The sequence below is a fragment of the Kogia breviceps genome, chromosome 4 (genome assembly GCF_026419965.1).
Source record: "Kogia breviceps isolate mKogBre1 chromosome 4, mKogBre1 haplotype 1, whole genome shotgun sequence".
In the NCBI taxonomy this organism is placed as follows: Eukaryota; Metazoa; Chordata; class Mammalia; order Artiodactyla; family Physeteridae; genus Kogia; species Kogia breviceps.
In genome coordinates this window covers 169,242,295-169,264,706 of record NC_081313.1, presented here as the reverse complement: position 1 = coordinate 169,264,706, position 22,412 = coordinate 169,242,295, and the positions used below count along the sequence as shown (strand labels likewise).

At 52.5% G+C, this 22,412-nt stretch overlaps 1 protein-coding gene across 39 annotated transcripts in view; it reads left to right on the top strand.

Moving 5' to 3' along the window:
* EPS15L1 (epidermal growth factor receptor pathway substrate 15 like 1) overlaps window positions 1-22,412 on the top strand; it is a 101,621-nt gene that overhangs the window by 67,743 nt on the left and 11,466 nt on the right. For 14 of the 39 annotated variants that reach the window (XM_067032397.1, XM_059063108.2, XM_067032388.1 and 11 more), the window contains 4 exons: window positions 360-496; window positions 5,018-5,078; window positions 6,087-6,169; window positions 12,597-12,729. In XM_067032397.1, the coding sequence (XP_066888498.1) occupies window positions 360-496; window positions 5,018-5,078; window positions 6,087-6,169; window positions 12,597-12,729 (414 nt within the window). Of the gene's footprint in view, window positions 1-359; window positions 497-5,017; window positions 5,079-6,086; window positions 6,170-12,596; window positions 12,730-15,173; window positions 15,222-22,412 lie in introns of all 39 variants that reach the window. The other 25 variants (XM_059063106.2, XM_059063103.2, XM_059063107.2 and 22 more) reach the window with 3 other exon arrangements.

Below are 22,412 nucleotides of genomic sequence, written 5' to 3'. Positions count from 1 at the left end.
CATATTACTTGTTTGTTCATATTATTTTTAAATCAAGTGTTATTGAGAGGTATAATTAACACACAACAGAGCTCACCCATTTTAAGTGCAGAACTGGACAAGTTGTGACAAATGTGTATAGTTGTGTGAGAGAGAGAACATTTCCATGATCCCAAAAGGTTCCTTGGTCTCCCCCACCCCCTGCCCACCCAGGTCTCTGGCAACCACTGACCTGCTTGCTGCCACTACGGTTTTCACCTTTTCGGGACTTTCATGTAAATAGTGCCGGTCAGTTGTGTGTTCTTTTATATTTGGGTTCTTTCACTAGGCATAATGTTTATTCATGGGGCATTTTTTGTTCTTCTTTCTAAAACACCTAGATCCATTCGGAGGGGATCCTTTCAAAGAAAATGACCCATTCCATGGCTCTGCCCCCGACGACTTCTTTAAGAAACAGACAAAGAACGACCCATTTACCTCAGACCCATTCACGAAAAACCCTTCCTTACCTTCAAAGGTGAGTGACCCCGGAAAGGCTGCCTTCTGGTGCCGCCCGTGTGCATACTCTGCGTGTGTGAAGGCAGCCCTTTCCATTCCCCACCCTCCGTGGACCGAGTCAGGGCCTCCGTCACTCAGACCGTGAGTGCTAAGCCTGACGAATGAGGGCTGTGCAAGGCCAGGGGATTCCCCAGAGGCTGGCCCGAAGGCCAAGCCTCGTTACTGCATAGCAAGGTGACCGTTTCTGCGGATCCCTACAGAGGCTAGTCCCACGAAGCAAGGTGTCACATCCAGCAGTCCAGTGAGCCCAAGTCAGGGCGGGCTGTGTCCTGAACAGCTGTCATTCCTCTGTCCCTTTCTGTGCCCCTTTACTTCAGCTCTAGGCCTACCTGCTGGTTTCTCTGCTCTATCGTCTGCCCCCAGTGCCACTCCACCTCCCAACAAAGACGAAATAGAGCACCACACGCTCCCACAGGTTTCCATGTGACTGCTCCTGCCATCTTCCTAGCGCAAAGCACTGATGGTGACATTGGCATCAGCCAGCCTCAGTGGGTCCCCGCCATGGCAGGAGGAAGTCCAGACCCGCAGCCTGGATGCACTTAGTGTGCTCCCCCGCTCCCCAGCAAGTCGTAAACCATACGTTTTGCACGTTAGACTCAACAGACTGGTTTAAATTGGTGTAAATGAGGATTTAAAAGGCAAAAAGTGGGGCTTCCCTGGTGGCGCAGTGGTTGAGAATCCGCCTGCCGATGCAGGGGACACGGGTTCATGCCCCGGTCTGGGAAGATCCCACATGCCGCGGAGCGGCTGGGCCCGTGAACTATGGCCACTGAGCCTGTGCGTCCGGAGCCTGTGCTCCACAACGGGAGTGGCCACAACAGTGAGAGGCCCGCGTACCGGAAAAAATTAAAAAAATAAAAATAAAAATAAATAAATAAATAAATAAATAAAAAGCAAAAAGTAACTTTGTGATTGAATAGAGAATTTTTGTGTCTAAGTGAGGGCAATGTATAGCCTTCCTTCACGTTCTAGGCTGCATCTCTGTCCCCACCTTACCCATTCCCTAGTTTTTCACTTCTCCATGGACCTACTGGTATGTATCACTGGCCCCAGAGCTCCTTGAAGGCAGGGATTAACCTGTAATGTTTCTATCTGCGAGACCTGTCATGAGATCCCCGCCTTTCATTGCTGGTGTTGGTGGTCTGTGTTATCTACGTTTATCAATTTTGTCGATCTTTTCCACGAGCCAAGTTTTGGCTGTGTTAATTTTCTCTCCTGTTTGTTTCCTATTTCACTGATTTCTGCTCTTCATTATTTCCTTCCTCCCACTTTGCTCTTCTGTTTCTAACTTCTTAAGATACAACCTTAGGTCATTGATCTTGGATCTTCTTTTCTAACATGAGTGTTTAAAGCTAAGCATTTCTTTTGAGGTGCCGCTTCAGCTGCATTCCATACATTTTGATATGTTGTATCTTCATTGTCATTCATTTTGAGATATTTTCCAGTTTTCCTTGTGAATGCTCTGTTGAACCTGGATTATTTAAAGTATATTGTTTCATTTCAAGATACTTTTTTTTCCCCCTAGGTATTTTATAATACTGATTTCTAATTAAATCTGCTGTAATTAGAGGACATATTTTGTATGTTTTCGGTCCTTTTAGATTTATTGAGATTCGTTTTATGGTCTGTGTTGGTGAACATACTTTGTACACTTGAGAAGAATGTCTGTTTGCCGTTGTTGAGTGTAACGTTCTGTAAATGCCAGTTAGGTCAAGGTGGTTGTTCTGATTGTCTATTTTTTCTTCCCTTTGGCCACGCCATGTGGCTTGCGGGATCTTAGTGCCCCGATCAGGGATAGAACCCAGGCCACGGCAGTGAAAGTGCCCAGTCCTAACCACTAGACTGCCTGGGAGTTACCCTTTTTTCCTTTTTTTAAAATGTAAGGTATAGTTGATTTACAATATTGTGTTAGTTTCTAATGTAGTGCAGAGTGATTCAGTATACATATATATATATATATATATATATATATATATATATATTCTTTTTCCATTATGGTTTGTTACAGGACTGGTCATCTATTTTTATGGTTTTTGTTTGTTTGTAAGCTCTACCAGTTGCTGAGAGAGGGGTGTTAAAATCTTCTCCTATGATTGCAGAATTGTCCATATCCTCCTTAATTCTGTCAAGTTTATAATTTCATGTGTTTTGAAGCTCCGCCTGGTGCCTACATATTCATGATTGTTGTGTCATCCTAATGCAGTGACCTTTTTTTTCATTATAAAGGGTTCCTTTTTTCCTCTGGTGCTTTGTCTTAATCTATTTTTATCACATATTAAAATAGCCCCCTCATTCTCCTTATGCATAGTCTTTGCATGATATATCTTTTTTCATCCATTTACTTTCAACCTGTCTGGGAGTGTTGAAGGATGCCTTTTGTGTTGAGCATGTAGTTGGGCCTTGCTTTTCTATCCAGTCTGGAAATCTCTGCCTTCTAAATGGAGTGTCTAGTCTGTTAGCATTTAATGCAATTGTTGATATGGTTGGATTTAAGTCTACTATTTTATTATTTGCTTTCTTTTATCCTCTGTATTTTATTCCTCTGTTCCCCTTCTTCTGTCTTCTTTTGGATTATTTGAATGTTTTCTAGAATTCCATTTTCTGGTACCTGTTGGCCTTTTTTAACCATACCTTTTTTCATTATTTCTTAGAGGTTGCTTTAAGGATTACCATATACACTCTTAACTTATCATGGGCTACTTGGAATTAATATTATGTCACACAATGTAAAATGTAGAAAACTTGTAATCATGTAGGTCCATTTATCCACCCTCCCCCAAACAGCAGCGTCTCTGTTATAGTTGTCCTATGAATGTAATACATCTAAATATACTAAACTCCATAAGACAGTGTTTTAATTTTTGCTTTAATCCACTGTATGAATTCTGAAGAGGAAAAAATAGTTATGTTCTTTTCTCTGGCTGCCTTAAAGAGCCTCTCTTTACGTTTGCTTTTCAGCAGCTTGTGTAGGGTCTGGGTATGTTTTTCTTTGTATTTATGCTGCTGGGCGTTTGCTGAAGTTCTTACACCTATAAATTATGTCTTTCACCAAATTTGGTAAGCTTTCTGCCATTATTTCTTTGAAAAATTTTTTTTTTCTATTCTATGCTCTCTCTCTTCTCTTTGTGGTATTCGAGTTACATAGATGTTCAACCTTTTGCTATTGTCTTTACAGGTCCCTGAGGCTCTGTTTCTTTTCATTCTTTTTTTCTCCTTTTGCTTCAGATTGGGTAATTTCTACTGATTTATCTTCAACTTCACTTAACATTTTTCTGTCATTTGCTGGTTAGCTAACCTAGTGAAGTTTTTATTCTAGGTATTATACTTTACATTGTTTGAGAATGTCCATGTTTCTTCTGTATAGTTTCCATTTCTCTACTAAGATCTCCTGTCTTTTTATTCATCTTAAGTGTTTTTTCTTTATCTCATTAATAAGCACAGTTATTGCTGCTTTAAAGTCATCCTTATCTGAGAATTCCAAAATCTGGGTCATCTTGAGATTGACTCCATTGATTGTCTTTTCCCTTGGGAACCGCATTTTTTAGGTTCTCTCTGTATGGTTCTCTCTGTATGGTGAATAACTTAAAAATATATTCTATGCATTGTGAGTGCTGCTCTGTTGTGGAGACTGGATTCTGTTGCATTCCTCCAAAGAGTGTGGATGGTTTTATTTCAGCAGGCAATTAACTTGGTGAGACTCACATTGCAAACTCTCCCTCTCTCACCTGTGGTTTCATTCCTGTGGGCTTAGCTATAGGCTGCTCTGAGTCTGCCCACCCACACTCAGTGTAGGGGTGAGCCTGAGACGTGGACAGAGCTTGTCATGGAATTTGGGGCTCCCATTCTCTGCCTCTCCTTTCTAGATCCCGCATCCCTTTCTCATGGCTGTGGTTGTCCTGGGGCTCCCTCCTCTGAGCTTCAGTCCAGGAAGACAGTGGGTTTTCTATTGGAATCATAGCCTCCCAATACTCTCAGACTGTAGCTGTCAAAAGGGAAAGCTCGGGAGTTTCCTGGTCTAGTGGTCTAGTGGTTAGGACTTGGTACTTTCACTGCCGTGGCCCAGGTTCAATCCCCAGTCGGGGAACTGAGATCCCGCAAGCCGAGCAGTGCGGCCAAGATAAAAACAACTACAGGAGGAAAAAAAAAAAAAAAAAAACATGGAAAACTCAATCTTGTACTGCTTTTTCTGCCAAGTTTCAATTCTTTTCCAAAGTCTTCCTGCTTTGGTTCACTTCCTAGGTCTTCAGGTGATGGCTTTTTTTTTTTTTTTCTCCAGTTCACAGTGTTTATAGGTGTTATCTGCAGGAGGGGTTGGTCTGTTGGGATTTAACTCTGCCAGGATTTAGTTTAAATCATTTTATCCTCCCCAAGGCTGGGCAGCAGATATGGTGCATATAGATGTCAAGAAAGTTTGTGGTTGAATGAATGGATGGTGAACAAAGGAACTGCTTTTCACTCTCTCCTCTCTCCTTTCACTCAGCTCGACCCCTTTGAATCCAGTGATCCTTTTTCATCCTCCAGTGTCTCCTCAAAAGGATCAGGTGAGACTGATACTTATTTTCCTTCTCACTTTTCCTCGGGCAGTGGAATGGCCCACCCATTTCCAAATCTGGTGTGTCCTCAGTGTTTATGTCATCAGTAAGTGGCACCCAGATCCTCGCCTGAGCCAGTGCAGCCAAAGCCATTCCCCTCTGGCTGCTCATCTTTCTGAGCAAGAGCTGGCATCTTACTGGAAAGGAAGCTTGGCAGTAGGGATTAATTTAGTAATAACACCAATGTATTATTAGTTATTCTTTGCTCAGTCCTCCTTAATGAATCTTTGGTTCTAACCTTTGGATTTTTTTTCCTAAAGGAATCCAAAGTTCTACTGAGGCTTGTGCTATGGGCACTGGATTTGAGGGAACCTCCCCTCACAGCATAAAACCCTTAGGTGTGCCTTTAAGTGAGGGGAGCGTTTGCGGACTCCCCCTTGCTTTTGGAAACGGGTTCCACTTGGTACTGCCGCCTTGCCTAACATCTTGTGCTTGTTAGTTACAGAGTTTGATTTTGTAGGTGAGCTCGTGGGTTATTCTGGGCAAATCGCACCACCCACCAAAGGAGAAAGCTCAGCAAAAATCTCTACCTGCAGATGACCTCCCCACATAAATCATGTGGGTGGCTGGTCGCCTCCCTCTCACTCTCCCCTCCTGATCCAGCAGGACAGAGAGCAGGCTCTCCTTCCACAGGGTGCTTGTCCCTCCTTTGGTGACGGTGAACAATGCTGGCTTGCAGCACAGCCACAGGGCAGAGTCCCTCTGGCTCTCCCTGTGCCGGCTCTCATGGCCGCAGACCATCTGGCTGAGCTGCACCAACCATGAGCCAGAGTGGGCGGGGGCAGGGGGCCTTGTTGAGGACTTGCACCCGACTCACCACCCCATCAAACAAACGTGACCCCCATGGATCTCCTGCTTTGGGGGCCATTGAGAACCGAGAGGTGACACTCCCCCTGCTCCCAGGAGGCGTATTCTGTGAATGACCTGTAACTCTTCCTCTGCTGGTGCTGCTTGCAGGTCCCTTTGGAACCTTAGACCCCTTCGGAAGTGGGTCCTTCAATAGTGCTGAGGGCTTTGCCGACTTCAGCCAGATGTCCAAGGTAAAGCCCTTCCCATGGAGCCCCTGTGCCTCTGCCAGTGTCCTTGTGCCTCTTGTCGTGGTCTTGTCGTGGGCTGCCAGGTGTAAGTGTTTAATGCCACGTATGTATTTCTTTGGCACGTGTCAAACTCTGAAATGTATCCTCATGTGAGGTCGTGAGTCAGCAGACGGGGTCTAGAAAGTGCCCGTGGCTGTGGCTGGACCCACTTCCCTTCCTCCAAGCGAAACTGCCAGAGCCCTGAGTCTCTCCCTGAGGCGAAAGCGCTGCGAGCTCCCCGCTACTGCCACTGGTGTCTGATGGCAGTCAGACCTCAGGTGATAAAGTCGTCTCTGTGGCTGAACAAAGTTGAGAAGGTCTTGGGTCCTGAGGGCCAAGCCTGGTGTGCAGCCCACTGAGGCTGGAACCGTGGGCCATGGGCCAGAAGTCAGGAGGTGTGTCTGGAGCTGCCCATGGACAGAACCCGAGAAGGATGTGGAAATTGAGGGCTAGGCTCGGTGAATAAATACGCAGGTGAAATGTGAGCCATTCAGGAAGGACGATAGTCACTCCTGGTTGGACTGGATCGTGTCTATGCGACCATAGTTACATAAACTGACTGTGTATATAGTCCCACAGATGGTGTTAGAGCTCTTTCGAGAGGGGGCTTGGAGGGTGGTGCTTAACGTAGCAGGAAGTCAGTCAATAGATGTGTCCAAAATGGACAGATCAAGAAATAAGAGTAGAAGCCCACGACTGAGAGGTAAGTTCTAGAAGAAACTGCTAAGAAGTCGAAAATGTTGGCCTAGGCGAGTAGGTCTGCTGTTCTTTGTTCTAACCTTTAGTGTCCCTTGGTTTTGACTGTGAGCCATGTTTCTTTGCCAAGAATTAAGGGAAGCAGCGTTAGGTGTGTGCATCTTGGCCTCGGTGGGTGAGGGTGGGATCCCTCACAGATAAAGAGCTGCGTGCGGCACGGTCTGTGGCCGCGGAGCCATAAAGGCCTGCTTTCTTTGTTTAGTCCACCGGTCTTTCCCAGCCGCGTGCTCCAGCCCAGGTGCCGTGAGCGCTGGGGGGCGGCCACATGCAGATATGGTTCCTGTCTCCTCGCTGGTGGGGGTGGGGTGGGGAGGGAGCTCCCAGAGTGTGTGGGATGGGCACCCACAGCGGGGAGTCCCGGGCCCCCAGTACCGCTCGCCCCGCGTGCCAGCTCCTCAGGGCATCCTGCGTGCTTCCTCCGCGTTCACTCAGCCCGAGGGGCGCACGACTGTCTGGCCGCCAAGCGCTCGTGGTTAGCAACGTGTGATTGTGGTACGTGGCTTCCGAGAAACATTTGGGATTTTGTTTAGGTTTTCAAAGAAACGTGCAAGTATAAACTGTTGGCGTAGCAAATGTAGCTTCTGGCCAGAGACAGAGCATCTGTTTGCCCATTGCCCACCGCAGAAGGGATCCCAGAGGTGCTGGGGTTTCGGCCTCTCTCCTTCCAGTGCCTGGAGGGAATGAGCCTCCATCGCTCGTATGGGAACTGTGACGCTGACGGTCGGGGCGCCATCTGGGATCAGCCAGAAGGGACCAGGGCCTGAGATTGGCCCTCATGTTTGCCCGTCACTGCGTGGCTGTTACACACACTCCTTGAGTGGAGCTGTGTGTCCTTGTCTTCTGTCCATGCTTAGTGGGTGGGAAACCATCCCCTGAAATGAGAAAACTGCTGCCACATGGGGGCGGCAGTCTCCAGGGAAGGGGTTCACGCTGTATTCTACAGCTGGCACAAGTGGGCCCTCTTCCTGCGCGAGGCCAGGGAGGGAGTGAGAGCTAGCAGTGCCCCCGAGCTGGGACAAGGACAAGGGCATGAACGGGGCCCTCTGTTTCAAGAAGCACCTGAGTTGAGGCTGTGTGTGGGGTGGCCAGTCTGGTGGGGCCCCGGATGGCAGGAACGGCCGCGTCTCTCTCCTCCAGGCAGTGCCTGCGTTTCCCGTAGCTGCCAGAGACACCCCAGAGCCAGGCAGTTCAGAACCTGGCCCTTCCCTCCTTCCGCCCGTTCTAACCTAAAGTTGCATTTTCCCTTTTCTAATTCCGCTTTCCCTCTCCTGGTTCTCGTGTCCCAGATCAGGCTGCACACACGTGCACTTGTGACTTCAGGGCCAGTGCCCCTTCCTGTTCGTGGCTGGGCGGGACGGAGCTGGATGGGGCTGTGGAAAGTTTGTCTCCAGTACTCCATTGTTTTGTTTCCACGATTCCATCAGCTCCTGATCTCATGCCACTTGCCCAACTGAATACAGCGCCCTAACCTCATAGGTCTCTGTTTTTCCCTTTTGGTTCCCTTTCTGTTTTTCAAGAACAACATTGTGTATATAAATAAAATGCTGAAGGAAATGAAAGTAAAGTGGCAAGAAGGTGTTTTTTTTTTTTTTGACTTCTTGATGTGTGAGTGTGTGCGCGCGTGTGTGTGTGTTTTAACATCGCTATCTTTTCTCCACCTGAGTGGGGTGCACGCTGGTGATGCATGTGGCTCCCTTTCTTAACTTCACCCTAAATTAGAGTGTCCTCCCTCTGCCTGGCAGTGCTAGAGGAGAGTGCCAGCCAGGAGTCTGACTCCAGTAGATTCCTTTGGGAGGTTCTCTGGGCTTGCACCCTTCATTGAGGTCCCTCAACACCCGAGAAGATTTTTCTAGACAGTATTACCTTGCTTTAAGAACACATTCCCCAAAATAGATTTCAGAGAGCATCTGAGAATAAAAACAAGACTCTAACTTAATTATTTTACTCCTCCCGCGCTAAAAAAAAACACCACCTATGAAATACTTGACTGCCCATTTTCAGTTGTTTTTCAAGTGTGCATTCCCATTTAAGGCTTTTTTTTTTTTTAAGTTGAGAGTCTTTTGCTTTAAATCAGTTCTTTAAACTGTGAATCTCTTAGAGCTGCTTTTCATATAGTAGCTTTTCTGTCTGTCCTTTTTTCTTTTTTTTTTTTTCTTTTTTTTTTTTTTGGAGCACACTTCACTCTAGCCCAGCCAGAGAACCCCTACCGGCTTTACTGAAACCCTTCTAAAAATAGCAACTTTCCCTGAAGCCACAGCCTGAATAGGAACCAGTCAGGTCCCAAAGGAAGCTTCTTGGGAAACTTCAAGTCATGAAAATTAGGATTCGGAAATGACGCAGGCTTTTTGGTGTCAGAAGTGATATAATTCCCTGCTGTGGGCGAACCAGGCGCTTACAGTTGGAACCCTTTCGCCTTGGAGCGGGCCCACTGGCTCCGTGGGTTTAGACAGACGAGGGGGCAGAGAGTCGGCTTGACCCGTGGAGTCCCCAGCCAGCCAGGAGGTTCACTGCAGCTCATGCTCCAGGCTGGAGGTTGCACAGGCTGGGTGGATGAGGGCCCCATGCACCCCACAACTCAGGGGGGTGTGACGTCCAGAGAGCCCTGGGTGTCCCTCTACACCCCTTCCCCAGAGCTGGCGCCTTCGCAGCACCCAAGACAAGAACTGGGGCCCACGCAGGGGCCTCAGGGGCTGGTCACGCCTCTACCCTGCCAAGAGATTGGTTTTGATTCCCTCCTGTCCGTTTCAGGTTGTGGCGAGGGTAACAAGAGTCCTAGACCCAGGCTGTGTCCTGGGAACAGCAGAAGCAGAGGCACCAGCATTCCCTCGCTCTCCATCTCTTTAGCCCCCACTGCGTCTTCTTTCCCAACCAGCAGACCCTAACCCACTCACTTTAGAGCTAAGCTGCCGGTCGACACGGCACCTTAGCTCTACTGCTCTCTTCGTCTGGGAAAGGCTCTGTGAATGACGGGAAGCAGCAGAAATGAAGCATCGGTGGCCGATGGAGCGTTTGCAGATTATTGCGGGCATCCAAGAGAGTTCTAGTCACATCCACATCCTTGGCGTGATAATAATCATGCTGTCTTTGTGCTGATGCGGTCCAGGCGCCAGCAGGAGCAATTTATGCATTACCTTTCGTTTCCCTGCCGCAGCCCTGCGAGCTGGGGCGTGTCATTATTGTCATTTCATAGATGAGGAAACAGAGGCACGGAGCCGGTAGCAGGGCCTCCAGATCCCACCCCAACCACTGTGCTCTGCAGCAGACTGTTCTAGAAACTCGAGCAGCAGGTTTTGCAGAGACTCCCAGACTTTTGTACCGAAAAGGACAAGCGCCACAGAGCCTGGGAGAGGGGGGCGGCAGCAGTGGAGGAAGGGACCTCCTCGCTCCGCTGCAGCCCTTCTGGCTCAGAGGTTCCCGGCAGGCCCAGGTGGTCTTGGCAGGGAAATGAGTCTTTCCCATTAGACCCCATCCTCCCCAGGGCCTTCTGCCCTGCTCTGCCTCTTGCCTGCATCTGCGCATGGCTCCCTCTTGGGCATGAGGACAGTCCCCAGACCTCCCGTGGGGGGCGGGCGGCGGGCTGCCAGCAGCCAAGGGCAGGGCCTGAGAGCCCTGGCCCAGGAGGTAGACGGCGTGGGTTCCCGCCCTGACCCCCCCGCTGAGGTGCTGTGTGATTACCAGGCTGCATCTCCTCCCCGTGCCTCAGTTTCCCTGCGTGTAAGATAGAAGTGGTGACAGTAGGACTTGTCCCAATCCCATTAGGAAGATGTGGTGAGAAGGTCACCGAGCGTCTCCTACCCTGGCGGCCCCAGAGGCTTGTGGGGAGGAACCAGGGCACCCAGTGGGCTTGGCTGAGTGTGCAGCAGCCACTCCGGGCCCCCTCCTCCTCCCTGTGGGCTGACCGCCTCTCTCCCACCTAGGACTAGTATCTAGATACCAGGGGCAGGGACGGCTGCATCCCTGTCCCCGTGACCGGATCCGGAAGAGGGGGAGCCACGTCCCCGAGACTGGCATCAGCCCTTCTCCCCACTTCTCCAGCGATGTGTCGGAACCAGATTACCTAAGAAGGTCCCACGAGTGCACTCTTGTGTTCCTGCTTTGTTTTCTGTCCCTTGACCTGCCCCACCGGGGAGGGCATTGCAAGTGGCCCTCCTCACGCACCCCCCGCTCCACCCCTGCTGCGTGCGGCCCACCCTGTGCCACTGTGCGTCTCCTTTCCTTTGCTTTTTGAGGACCTTATCAGCATTTTCACTCCCGTGTCCACCAGTTCCTTTAGTGCCTAGCAGCTGTGAATCTCCTTGCTCTACATTTTCCTAGTTCTTTTCTGTTTTAGTAAACGTGGTCTCCCACCTCTGTAGAGAGCAGTCTCCTCCCTTTGGGGTGCAGCTCTGGCTGTCTGTGCTTGTCCGTCTGTCAGTGGAGGTTTCTTGTGCTCGGTGCTGCGCTGGTGCTCCAGGTGAGGGTGCACAGGTAGACAAGTCCCTGCCCGCTGCAGGCAGTTGGCAGGTGTGCGCCCTGTCACTGGCACCTGCCCTTCAGGCAACTTGCCCCAGTTAGGTGGAAGGGGCCTGAGTACCCGTCACTGTGGCGTGATGGTGTGTGTCCCGTCAGCTCCCTCCAGGATGTCCGAGCAGGCAGTTAGTGGGAAGGGGTGTCAGGGAGAGCTCTGGGGGCGGCAGTGAGGTCTAGCCAGTTTCTGAGGAAGAAGAGGGGCTTGAGGTGGACGGGGTGGGCTGAGCCCCCATTTGGGGACCCTGTATGTATGGAGGCCTCAGGGTGGGGCACAAGGGGGTTCCAGGCACTGGGGAACTGGCCAGGAGAGGGTTGGGGCAACTGCAGGGATAAAGCTGAAGCCCTGTGGCAGGGGGGTAGGGTGGTGAGGGGCTGTGAGGGAGGCCCTGCGTGACTGGAGGAGTGCTTGGAGGTTACCTTCAAGCTTTAGGGCTGTTCAGTGCTACTACCTACCCCCCCATCTATCTACCTCCCTACCTGCCTGGCAGCTGTACCTACCCATCTACCCCCCTGCCCACCCATCTATCCAGGCATCTCTCTGTTGCTGGTTGACGTGGTCCCTTTTGGGTTTGAGGTGGTAGATGTGGAGGTGGGTGGGAGCAGGAGGGGGCTGGTGGAGGGTCCAGGCCAGAGGTGATAAGAGCCCAATGGAGGCAGCGATGGCTGTGCCGACGGGGCTGCGGTGGGCTCTGACCTGAGCCACTGGGTCAGGCAGCCCACGGGCACAGAGAGTATCTGGTGCCGTTCTGACCCAGCGCCTGACACTGACTGAAGGGGGAGTGGCTGGGCGCATCTGAAGTATGAGCAGGAAGCCCAGGGGACCCTGGGGTCAGGAGAGACCTGATATCCTCCTGTGGGTGGCAGGGAACACCCCCCCCCCCCCCAACCCCATGACAGAAGCCCGTCGAGGCACCGGGCTACTCTCGCCTGCTCTGTGTGTTTGCTGGCTTCTCCTCACAGGCTGGAGGATCCCGGCTGTTGAGGGTGGAGGAAAGTGGGGGTGGGGCTTGTGAGAGACCCTGGGTCCGAGTGGCGGCCGTGCTGTGAAGCCCGGAGGGCTCGGTGGACGTCCGCTGCCTCCGTGTTAACGATTATTTCTGCCTGTCTTTCGTGTCCTCTCTTACAGCCCCCAACTTCTGGCCCTTTCACCTCCTCCTTTGGAGGGGCAGGATTCTCAGATGACCCCTTTAAAAGTAAACAGGACACTCCCGCTCTGCCTCCGAAGAAACCTGCTCCTCCGCGGCCTAAACCGCCCAGCGGTCAGTACGCTTTCTTCTCTCACAGCCACCCGCCCACCGTCGCCAGACGGCGGGGGGACTGAGGGCCCCTCCTTTCACCAGCCCAGAGGAGAGCAGACGCTGCAGGGCCTGCACTCAGAGCAAGGGGGGTCTTACCTCTGCCCCGTCGCCTGGGTCCTCACATGCTGTGTGCCTGGGACATGCTTCCCGCCCCACCTGCCCTCGCCTCGTCCTCTGGGCCCCTTAGCTCCGGGCTCTGTGTGGGGCTCCGGGATGGTCTCCAGAAGACCAAGAGCTCAGAGCCCTCCTTGCGGTCGGGAGAGCTGCCGCTGGCCCCCGGTTCAGCATGCAGTCTTGGCCCCTCCGGCCTCCCCACCCGACCCGAGCTCTTTCCCAGGTTGGCTCAGGGAGGGCCCAGGGATGGGGACGGCAGCAGCAGTGGCTGAGGCCCCCCCTCAATCCAGTGCCTCCAGGCTGGTTAAGGACTTGGGGAGGGGTGTGGGGGGGTCTTCCTTGGCCATGTTTGATGTGAGAGGAGGCAGGATGGCTCGAGGCTCCTTTCTTCTCCGCTCCGGCCCCAGCATCTAGGCGGATGGCTCCGAGCAAGGGGTTTCCTGTAGCCTCTACTTCTCCTGGCTGCGGTGGTGTGGCTGCTTTCTCTAAGGAGTGAGCCTGGCATGTCCCCCTGAGGATGCTGAGGACTGTTCGCTCATGCAGGGAATCTCTTACGTGATGGCGATAGGCCGACAGGCCAGGTTACCAGACTCAAAAGCAGAAAGCTGTTGCTCCAAGCAGCAGAGGGATTCACTGCAAATTCCCGGTCCATTTACCTGTCCCCTCTTCATTGTTCGCGCTCATCTCCCAGCAAAGTCACCTATGTTGTCCTTAGACTTCTGGGTGGCCACAGGAGAACCACATGCTCCCTCGGTCGTGCCTTCTGTTCCACAGCCTTCCTCTCCCCGGTCCTTTCTGTCGGAGGGCGGCGCTCTCCTTCCCGCCCGAGCTCGCCCTTCCCCATCGGTCTGCACCGGGGACTCGCCTTGGCACCTTGTGGCCATCGGTGCAGGGCCCCCAAGCTCTCCAGTTTCAAGGGGTCATCAGTCCAAGGCTGGTCAGTCTTCCTACACCTACCACTGGAGCCAAACAGAGGGGAAAAGCTATTTAAAAACGTTCCCTCTCCCCTTCCGTCACCTGGGCTGGCCAGGGCTTTCTCTCGGGAGGACAGGAACTCCACCCGCAGTGCCCAGTTTGGCCTCCTTGTGGATGGGTCATGAGAGGAAGCACGACCAACCGGCGGGGTGAATTTATAACAGGTTTTCTATGAACTGTGAGCAGAAACACACACATAAGGAGATGACTTCTGTAAGCCGCGCATCAAAGGCATTTTATCATAAAACGGCGGAGGAAAGCAAAAACAACAAAGGAATTCCCTTGTGTCTTTGAGAAGCCGCTTATGTATACCTTAGAGGCAGTGGCCCTTAGGGAACCCCTGACAGTCTCCTGATGGAATGACATCGGGCCTTCTTACTCCGCCTGAAAGATGGGAGCCACAGCACGCCTGCACACACATACACACGCAGTCACACACTGCACTCGTGTACACACTCTCACAGTGCTTGCATACACCTGTACGCACACGTTGAAGTACACACACACGAGCGCACACACGCCCAGCGGCTCGGCATCTGTCGGGCCTCGTGGAGGAGCTGCTCCCCTCACTGGCTGTGGCAGGCACAGAGCTTCATTCTCAGGGTTTCTTGGAAACACCCATCTCAGCCTCCTCCCCTTCCCTGAACCAATGCTGGGTGCTTTTGAACTTGCCCTCTGCTGTCACCTCCCCTGGTGTCTCCCTCTGCGAGCCTCTCCACCCCGCCTTGGCGTCTGCTTTCAGTGTGCCGTGGACTTAGAAAGCAGAGCCCACCAGAGGCACGGCTCACCTCCTTGGAGCTGACTTCAGGGCTCGGGCTTTTTAGAGCGCTGTCCACATTTGGGGAGGTTTGGGCCTGTATCCCGGGGGTCTCAGGCTGCCTTTGCTCGTGGCTCTGGGCTGCCGCAACCTTGCTGTGCCGCAGCCTGCTAGGTGCCGGGTGACCCGAATATCCTCTTCACGTCACAGCCCTCAAGGTGCACGTGCATGACTGTTAGCTTGCCAGATTCTAGCAAGACCCGCAGAGACAGGGCCGGCACCATGATGCCCTCTTACCGGAACTGGAAAGGGAAGTGAGAGAGGTCACATGTGGCCCAAGGTCACGCAGCAAGGTGGTAGCAGGACCAACCCTGGACCCAGGGACCACCACCGCCCCCCTGCCGGCCTCCCACCCCTGTAGACAGCTGTAATGAGAATCAAGCTGTGAGGATCGGGTGCTCTGGACAATAGTCAGCTTCTGTGCAGTGCTTGATCTGTGAGCGGCCACGATGTGTCTGCGTAGAGGCCTAAATGTCTCTCATCTGATTCTCTTACCTAGAAGCAGTGGCTGAACAGGAAATCCCTGCGTTGTACACACTGCTGGGTGGTAGGTACACACTGTGTGGCGGGTGCCACTGGAGCACTTCCAGTGGTGTTTCTGCTGTGATTTCATACTAACCTCTAACAAGGTGGAAATTGCTGGCTGTGCCGATGTACCCGCGAGGGACACCTGACCCAGCAGGTGGATGTAGGTGGGTGGGGGGCATTTGGCTCTTTGAGGGATGCCCAGGAAGGTGTCCACCCCATGCTGCTTCCCTGATTGAGTGAATTGGAGCCCAGCTGTGCGCACTGCTCTCCCCTCCCCCATCCCGGCTGCAAGGAGCAGGGCCACTTAAACCGGAGCCGCCTGGCAGTTACCCGGTTCTTAGCAAGACAGGTCAGCAGAGGAGAGTTGGAGGAAGTCCCACTCAGAACGGTCGTTATGAAAGCATTGCAAGGGAGGGGTGGGATGTGCTTTTCTGCTCGTCTTGCTGACCCAGCCTTTTCCCGCATCGAGGGGCCGCGTGGCCAGCATGTGGCAGCAGCCACCTTCACCTGGGAACGCCGGGCGGTCACGCTCAAGGGCCATCCTGACACGTGGGGGAGCGTTGGTCTCAGGCGGCTGAGCCGGGAGGAGATGAGGCAGGTACCCTGTTCCTGGGGACGTGTGGCCCTGGCGGTCGAGCTGTGATCCCGCGAAGGTAGGCGAGTGGACAGTCCAGACTGCTGGGTGATAATGATTTTTCTCAAAAACCACACACATAGCTTCATACCTGCACTCCAAAAACCAAGAGGAAAGAATGGGCTCTTCTGTAACCCTCGCCGCCCCGCGTGTGAAATGGGTCTGATTGGCCACATTCCCACTTGAGACTTGTCTGCAAGGGACCCAGAGGTTTCTAGAACCCTGCCAGGTCTTTGCGCCTGGAGTCGGCTCCAATGTGTTAGGCCAGGACAGGTGAATCTGATGCCATATCCCTCCAGCTGGGCCACCTGTCCCACTAGAATCCCGAGAGGCTGTGTGATCAGGATGGTTTCACGTTCCAGCCGCTTCCATTTCCCTGAGGGGCTCTGGGCAAGTGTCTTAACCTCGCCGAACCTCAGTTTCCCTGCCTGAACATGGGACCAGCTCTGGCCTAGCATGTGGCCTCTCTGATAAGTGCCTTTGCACAGTGATTACCATGCAGGGCATGGTGTGCATCCCCCAACCCATCCCCAGGGTACAGAGACCAGGACTCGGGGTCCTCCTTCCCTACCTCCTTTCCCGGGAAAGACGGGGGCTGGGCCTGAGGTGGACATATGCATACAGGGATCTATCAAGGGATCCTTTTCCCCCGTGAGATTGCAGTTTAGCAGAAATCTTTGCAGTTGAAAAAAAGTCAGAGCGTGGGTAGTTGAACTTCAAAGAGGTCTCCAGGGCCCTCTCTGGCGAAGCTCAGCTGTCGTCACTCGTGGGACCAAATGCACGTTTGGGTCTGAGTTACTCCTGGTTTTGGGGGTGCCATCTCTTGTGCACCAGCGGCTGCAGTTTTTACATTCTGTGGGAGCTGGGTTTTTGTTTGTGTTTTTAAGCTTGATTAAAGATTAATTGACATGTGGCAAACAAACGTATATAAGCATCAGCCTGTGCGGTCACGGTGGGGATCCCACCAACTGGGACCCTCACCAGGGTTCTCTGGGAAAGAGTTCTGGTGTCATAGGCGTGTGACCAGCACAGCCCGCGGCTGGCCGTCTGCTCTGACCCAAGCCAGAAAGTGCACCTTTGGGGGCTGTCACGAATCACCCTCTGTGGCATGTGCACGGAGCTTTGGCATCAGCACTGAGTTCTCTGTGCCTGGAGGTCTTTTCTAGAAAGGTCTATCAAGGTATGAAATGACCAGCAGGTGTCTGTTTGGGGTAGAGAGAATTGGTTTCTTCTAGGCAGATGCAAAACAGACCGTTCTGGCAGCCGCCGAAACCTGTCAGTTAGAGTTAGCGCTGGCACACCTCCCCCAGGTAAACAGCGGTGTGCTTTCCTGCAACGGACCAGAGATCGAGATCAGTCAGAACTCACCGCCAAAGAGTTTCTAGGTAAAAGTTGTTGATTTGCAAAGGGAGAAACAGATTTTTTTTTTTAAGTGCAGGAAATGGCTGTGTGGGTGTCAGTGATTGGGCCTCGCGCCTGCGGCGACAGATAGCGGGATCCTGTGCCCCGGGCCCCACCCTTGCCACTTCCTGCAAGTGCAGCCCCGCGTTGTGGTTCCTGCAGCGCCCGGGTGACACCAGCTAGCGCGCCTTCACCGCTAACCAGCCAGTCACCTTTAACCTTTCCCCAATTTAATTATTATTACTGCTAATAACCTTTGCACCTTCAGGATAAAACCACGCACACACTGGTGATGTCTTTCCGCCCCTCTTCCCCTTCCCATAATTCTTCCAACACACACAGGACAACGGGATACCGTTTAACCGGGGTCCTGTTTGGTTCAAGTGATTCTCAAAAAGTAAATAGATAAATAATCATTTCTCCCCTAGAACGTGAGTCCCCTCCCACAGCCATGACTGACTCCACACAGGGTGACTGGCTGCAGGATCTTTCTCTTGGGCGGTTTTCTGGTTGCCGCCCACTCTTGGGCCAGCCCGCTGGCTCGGTGGTCCGCTTGGCCGTCCTGGGAGCTGCCACACAGGACTTGGTCAGGGAGGACGCCCCGGGTTCGTCCGTGGTGCCAGCCCAAGTGTGTGCTTGGCTCTGAGATGCCAGGCTGGGAGTGAAACCATGGTGGTCATCCTTGACCTGTGTGGGTTCCGTCCCCTTGTTTATTGCACAAGATCCACTCTTAAAATGGCTTCTCCAGTTGAGCCGTGCGGTTAGCACCTCAGCCTTGAGCTTAACTACTTTAATTCCGTTCCCACGATGATTTCAGAGAGATAATTTGGTGGGTACCTGTGAAGTTCTAGAACGGGACAAAAGCAGTTCACTGCCAGCTTGAGGAGCCTGGAAAATTGTGGCAGTTGCCAGCCAGCCAGGGTTGGGGTGCTCCAGGGGAGCCTCAGGCGCCCAGCCTGGCGGAGTCTTCCTTTCCCGCGCGCCACCCCCTGCCCGCCGGGAGCTTCTGTGCCAGGGCTGGGCGGGACCCCTGACAGCGTGTGCTCGAGAGCCGGCTCCCGGCAGAGGGAGAAAAGTCATTGTCCTCCACTGTCCTCTCCTTAACCTGTAAAACGCCTGGAGACGAATTGCTCTTTGGGGTGAATTTCTGTTCTGCAAAGCTGGCAGAGTTCGAAAATAGAAGCATTTGCCTACCTTAGCACACGCCCACTCTCCTGCACCCGGAATCTAGCGGTGGATTGAGTGGGAGTTGCGTGATGCTCTTGTTGCCTATCGTTCAGCGGGGTACAGGTGCCCAGGCTTGGGGTTCTGGAGCAGAGTAGTCAGGGCTCAGCCAGCTGGGCTCTGATGGTGGGGGTATAGCAGGGCCTCGTGTTGGGGTGCAGGCCCAGAGAGTCTGGACTCTCCCCTCTCTAGTGTCTGTGCATCCGTGTGAACAGACAGCCGCCGCCACCTTGACCCCGGGCCCCTCCCCGGCCGCCGGGGGGCGCCTCGTGTACCTGCCCCCAGGCCTCCCGCAGCCCCTTGGTTCCACCTACAGCAAGGTGAGTGGGCCCAGGAAGATGTTCCCCTGTGCAGCCCTTGCTGTTCTGATGGGATGAATGTGGTCCCTCATCTCTCCATCTCTCACAGTCAGAGTACTGAGTCAACCCCCCGCCGCCGCCATTGTCAATTGAAAAACAGCACATGTGTGTATCTGAGTGGGTGGTGGGAACTGGCCGTAAAAGGAATGAGAGTGGGCGGGTTCCCCCATCTACTGCAGGCTCTCTCGGCTCCTTTTGTGTGGCCTCTACAGCGGGAGGGGGCTCTGGGTGGGCTCTGCACCCCTCCCCCTCCAGTGCACAAGTGCCTTCAGACTGGCTTCCAGACCCGCCGTGTGGCACCCTGGAGATTTTGTTAAATGTGGGCGCGGCGCCTCTCTGCCCGTGCAGCGGTGGCATTCTGGCAGCATTGGCTCTGCTCTATAGGGAGGAACAAAGCCTGGGCCACCGCGGCCCCAGGGCTCTCCCTGCCAGGCTGTAGCTAACATCTCCCTTGTCCCCCCCACCCCCCCCGCCCAGGGCACCCTAGGCCCCTCAGAGGGAGGAGGCAGGCCAGCACACAGGGCTGATTCAGCAGAGTGTTTTGCAGGCACAAATCAAAGAACAAATATGATTTTTCAAAAAGCAGAACTGTGAGACCTGCCAGTCTGCATTAGTTTAGTTGCGAGGACTGATCTGTGATTTGTAAATTCGTTTATATGCCATGTACCCCCTCCCCGTTTTTGCTGCAGAACTAAAGTAGCCCCTGTCAGGTTTCTTATGAAAGTCTTAGGAGCTTTTCGTGGAAACCTTGAAAATTGTGTTTTTCAGTCCGAAAGATATTTGTCTTTTGAGGACCCCAAAAGTGTGGCTCCTTTTCCCCCTTCTCTCCTTTTCCTTCTGACAGTGCGAAGACCCCACGTCCAGTGGGCTCTCAGCCTTGACTACCCCGGGCACTTCACAGAATGAAAAACGCATCAGTTCAGGGGGCGCCTGGTGGATAATAGTAAATATTTGTTCAGCTTTTCTCAACAATTCAGAACCAAACCTCATCCTGTTCCCTTCAATGCATTAAGCAGATTTTTCTTAAAATTCGGTAAATATTTTTAGTGGAAAATCTCAAGGCTGTGATGGTGGGGACCTCAGATTTTATCTGCCGGCGCTGTGCTGCTTGGCACGGCTTTGATCTGCCGGGCTTGCCTTCTCCTCGCGTGTGCATCAGCCAGAGCAAGCGGGGCTGGTGTCTGCAGGACTCCTCGCTGGCAAGCCACTTGGGTGGCCCTGTGGGTCACGTCCTGAGAAATTAGCTCTCCTCGCTCGCCCGCCCCATCCCGCCACAGGGGGACATGTGTTTTTCACGTGTGTTGGTGAAAAACGATCTTCTTCAGTAAAAAGTTCCCAAGTGATTATGGATGTGAAAGGTTGTGCTCCGGACAGCCTGCTTTCTCTCTCCCCCCGGTTAAGCTTTTTTGGTGGGTTTAAGGGAGCAGGAAGGGAGGCACCAAGGTGACAAGGAGTGCCTCCTTCCAGCCGCAGCTCTCCTGTGTAGTATGACTTTCAGAAGCCTGGCGGTTGTGTAGGCGTCCCGTGTAGTGTCGGACGAGTGACCGTTGTGTAGGCGTCCCCTGTAGTGTCGGACGAGTGACCGTTGTGTGGACGTCCCGTGTTGCAACGAATGGCAGTTTGGGAACGTCCTGTGGTGTGTAGGGTAGTAGCTCAGGTGGGGCAGCTGTCCTGACCACAAACCTTTGTTTTTTATTTTTCTGTTTTGTTGTTTTTGTATTTAAGTCTCATCTACAGAACTGCATTTTCCAACTGCAGCCCTCAATCTTATAAATAGAACGCAGCAAGTATCTGGTTGGGATGAAAACATACACTCAGACTCATGTCTATTTTTGATATTTTCATTCATCCGATTTATTGAGACCCCTCAAATCACCCAACCCTCTTACTTTCCTTCTAAGTAAAGAATTTCAAGCAAGAGAACCTGGCTTCTTTCAGCGTTCACGTTTGTATGTTGAGGGGGATTCGTGTTCCATCATTCTCTCCACTCGCTGCCGCTGCAGGGACCCTCCTGGCAGAGAGCTTCCCGAGAGGCGAGGAGGGAGGGTCGGCACCAGCTTCACCACTGCTGGGTTGCGGGGGGCCTGTGTGTCCTCGGAAAGTTCAGAAGTAGGAGAATAAAAGACACTGCTACCAGGGTGGGGCCGGCCACCGAGGTTTTTTTTTAACAGCACACACCGTGGTAAACCATCGGGTTCATATTGTTTTTGCTCAAGGCTGTCCTGTGTGCGGTTTCGGTGCACCGCTGGGGTAGCTGCTGAAACTGCTGCGGTTTGAAATAAGCCCTATTCTGTCCTATCCTCAACCTTGCATTCCTCCCCCTGGTCATGAAGACTCCTCTGAGTGACGGAGAGTCTCTCTGGGGGGCGCGGCAGCAGCTTCCAGCCCCTGCAGTCACAGCCTCCCCTACGCTCGGGGCTCCCTTCCCTGGGCAGGTGTCTAGCAATGACAGGCCAGGTATCATCCTGGTTAGCTTTATACCAAAGTTTTTTTTAAAAAGTGATCTGTGCTCTCTTCACTGAAACACACCCCAGTCAAGCTCTTTCCTTACTCGCAGTACCTGGAGCCATGGAAAGGCATAAAGCCGGGCAGCCGACTCTGCTCAGGGGGCACGGAGGCAGATCGAGTTACTTTGTCCCGTTTGAGATGAGCAACACCTCAGAAAATCGGGGGGAAAAAACCAATTAAGGAGTTAGCAGAAGTGGTTACGTAAAAGCAGGAACTAGCCCCAGAATGTTTTAAAACTGCAGCTGCTAAAAATAAACGGGGGTGCAGAGTGGGAAGTTTGGACCGAGGGCAGTCGGGGCGAGGGTTTCTTTGTGAAAAGCCTCTGCTCATGAGTATCGTGTCAGGCCGATCCAGGGATGCCACCGATTTCGCACATGCCGGGTCCAATAATTCAGCCTCTGTGCCTGAGCACAAAAACAGATAACCGAGAAAAAACCGTTTGTTTCCCTCCCCCCACCGCACGCCCCCGAAAACAGGAGCAGTTGATGTGCCCTGGTTTCATATTAACACAGTCATGATTTCTAAATAACAACGGTTTCGGCAGCAGAGCAAAACGAGGCCCGGGCTGTACTTGACGTGATTGCCAGTTCTCATCTCCCCGATCATCTCTGTGCTTGTCGGAAACCTCAACTTGACATGCTAGCCGGCTGGGTTCTTAACTGCCCCCCACCCCCCGCCAAAAACTGATTAAAAAAAAAAAAAAGTCCCCCAAAGCAGGGGAGGAAGGTCTTCTAAATTGAAAAAGGGAAAAAAAGGAAAAGCACAGAAGTGGCCGATGATGTATTTATTTGAACATGTGGACTGTTGTGGTCGCTCTCAGGGCCTGGCTGGGGTCGACTGACCCACTTATCCCGGCTCAGATGTCTGCCCTTTGTGAGCAACTCCTGCAAGAAATGCTCCAGGAAATCAAGCAGCCGTCCACCCTGGACTTGCTGCTGGAACCAGAGGCTGCTCTGGGCCCTGGGCTTTTCAACCTGTCCCTGGCAACTCTTACTTTTTCTTGGATTTGGATTTTGCTATTTGGTTCATTATTTTAGTTTCTGATTTAAAAAAATTAGCCCAAGAGTGCACCGATGAATATTTG